This window comes from Morone saxatilis, unplaced genomic scaffold (assembly GCF_004916995.1).
Source record: "Morone saxatilis isolate NCDOM2014 unplaced genomic scaffold, NCSU_SB_2.0 Contig15, whole genome shotgun sequence".
NCBI lineage: Eukaryota > Metazoa > Chordata > Actinopteri > Moronidae > Morone > Morone saxatilis.
In genome coordinates this window covers 26229905-26232513 of record NW_023339707.1, presented here as the reverse complement: position 1 = coordinate 26232513, position 2609 = coordinate 26229905, and the positions used below count along the sequence as shown (strand labels likewise).

Here is a 2609-nt window from a genome sequence, read left to right as displayed (position 1 = left end):
ATGATTCCTGTATTCAGGTGATTATACACTAATGAAAACATACCTATGAATATTATATTCCATTTTTGACAATAGATCCTCCTCAGTATTACACATTGGAGCTTTAAGTAAAAATTAAAATGAAAGGCGAACTGAAAATTAGGAAGGAAAATGTTGAAATAAGAACCTGATACATTTAAAATCTTGAAATTGAAAATAGAAAAGATGATCTTTTTATCATTTAATAATGGTCCGATTATTGTAAATACTAAAAGTATAATAATCTATTGGCCATTTTCATTTCTCAACAATTAACAAATATTATTAAAGGATTTGTATAAAAAATTAAATTCATCATTTTTATTAGTCTTACCTACAGCCACCAACTGAAGGTTGTTTCTGACACAGACAGACTCAGGTTGTTATTCTCTTTGTCTGACAGCATTATGGAAAGGATCCCTACAAAGATAGACCAATAGTTTATCCAGAAACCAGAAACCGTCTTTGTTAGTCTTTCCAACAATCACCAACTCTGGTTTGGTCAAAATAAATTCTTAATTCATCAAGAATAGTTAGATGTGAAAATATTTGTGAAAAGGGATGCAACATAAGATAATCTTTGGCGACAAATGTTCCCATCAAAGTCTGTCCACTAACAGGCTTTGTTATTTTAAGTGTCTGACAACATTATGGAAAGCTAACTGGTGCCTCTGCCCGTCCCTCTGTAGCTGGACAACACAACGCTGAGCCTGAACAGCTCGTCTCAGACGAAGCACAACGTGGAGCTCTCTAAGGATCAAAACGGAGTCACCGCCAAAGTGTCGCTCTCCAACCTCACTGCTTTTGTCATCTTTGATGGCACCACCGCACAGATCCGCATGAATGGTACAGAAAAGTCATCATTATAGGGCGTAGTGTGCATGCGGAGGCACTAATTGGGGGAGCGTACCTATGTTCCCCGGGTCCTATGTTCCCCGCTTTGTATGGGACCAGGGAACATAGGGATGACCCCCTAATTGGCATACTGTGTGTTGTTGATGAAACAGACCAGAGTGAATGAAGCTGAATTACAATTCATTGATGAACTGATGGTGTAACATTTTGAATCTGTGTTTGTTAATCTGGCTCCAGGATCGGCCTCCCTGCAAGGTTTATGTGCAAACTCCAGCAGCTCTCTAAGTGAAGTCAAGTTCACCGAGTTCAGCTCCGCTAGGTAAGATCTCATCACCGCACACCTGAACATCCACTGACTGCTGCATCCTTACACACACACACACACACTGTGTTCTTCTTCTGCCCCTTAGCTGCGAGACAGAGCACAATGACACCGCTGACAGTCAGATCAACTGCACCATGATGACTGAACGGTAAGTGGAGACGCACCTAAACACATATATACGGCCCGACCTCTAGGTTGGGAACCACTAAACTGCATAGTAGTTAAAACTAGCTCCACCTTGAGTAGCTACATATCATATATCAGTTACAAGACGCAAACACAACATGATCAGGAATGCAAAAACAGTTCTTCCAGAAACAAGCCAAATATTCTTGTATTACTTTTCTAATTTGAAACATGCTGATTATTTTCTTTTTAGACAAATACATTTACAGAAACAAGGTTTTTTTTTCCTTTCTTGAGATTCCTTTTAACAGTGAATGCAGGACTTCATTTTACATCGTTATATAAATACACTGTTATACTCTCCAACAACAGCTGTAATCTCCTGAAGGAGGCGCCGTTCACCTCCTGTAGCTACATCGACCCGGAGCCCTACATCACTGCCTGCAACAACACACTGTGCAGATACCCGGCGGTGGACAATCTCCAGTGTCAGTTCATGGAGGCCTACGCCAGAGCCTGTGGCCTTCTCAACGACACTCAGGATAGCTGGAGGTCAAAGACCAGCTGCTGTGAGAGCATCCTTCTGTTTTATTGTCGTGTTTCCCATTTACAAACCATCCAGGCTGCAGCAGAGGGGTGGAAAACTCACTGTCACACCGTCATGGCAATTTTTGTTATACACTTGCTAGTAATGAAGCAATTTCATGGAAGCCATTAGTTTTCTTATACCACACCGCAAACTTTTATAGATATCTGTTAGCTAGCTGAGGAGGCACATAGAATTGAGTGAGAGAGGCAGCTAGCAGCAGTGCTAACGCTAACACAGACTACACCAAGGTAGCTCTACAGGTTAAATGAATGCATGTATTAAAAGAACTAGATATTGGGTGCCAAGATAGTGCCTACTCAGTTTAATGAGAATTGGTTTTCTAAAAAGTTAGCCCTCCCATAGCTGCACCGGTGTAAATATATATTTTGAGAGATTTTCCAAAAGCCTGTTTTGCCAACATATCGAAAACTGTATCCTGTAGGTACAGCAGCCACAAGATGCAAAAAAAAATTAGTAGTGGCAAATATTTATGTGTTATCTGGGTTTTGCACAGGGGCATGGCAAAATGGCATGACAACAACCCACAATCTTCAGCCGAAGCCGAAGGTTTGGTGGTTGTACCACAATGCTAGCCTCCTATTTTTTTAATATTTTCCTGGGGCAATAGAATCTAGTGCCTCAAGGAATGTGAGTATTAATATGACTGGGAGGGTTGGATTCATTTAGGCTAACATA

At 40.7% G+C, this 2609-nt stretch overlaps 1 protein-coding gene across 1 annotated transcript in view; it reads left to right on the top strand.

Moving 5' to 3' along the window:
• Nucleotides 1-2609, top strand: part of LOC118324143 — a 16202-nt gene that overhangs the window by 2215 nt on the left and 11378 nt on the right. Inside the window, exons 4-7 of the mRNA XM_035656299.1 lie at nt 708-864; nt 1111-1192; nt 1284-1346; nt 1697-1893. Of these exons, the coding sequence (XP_035512192.1) occupies nt 708-864; nt 1111-1192; nt 1284-1346; nt 1697-1893 (499 nt within the window). The remainder of the gene's footprint in view (nt 1-707; nt 865-1110; nt 1193-1283; nt 1347-1696; nt 1894-2609) is intronic.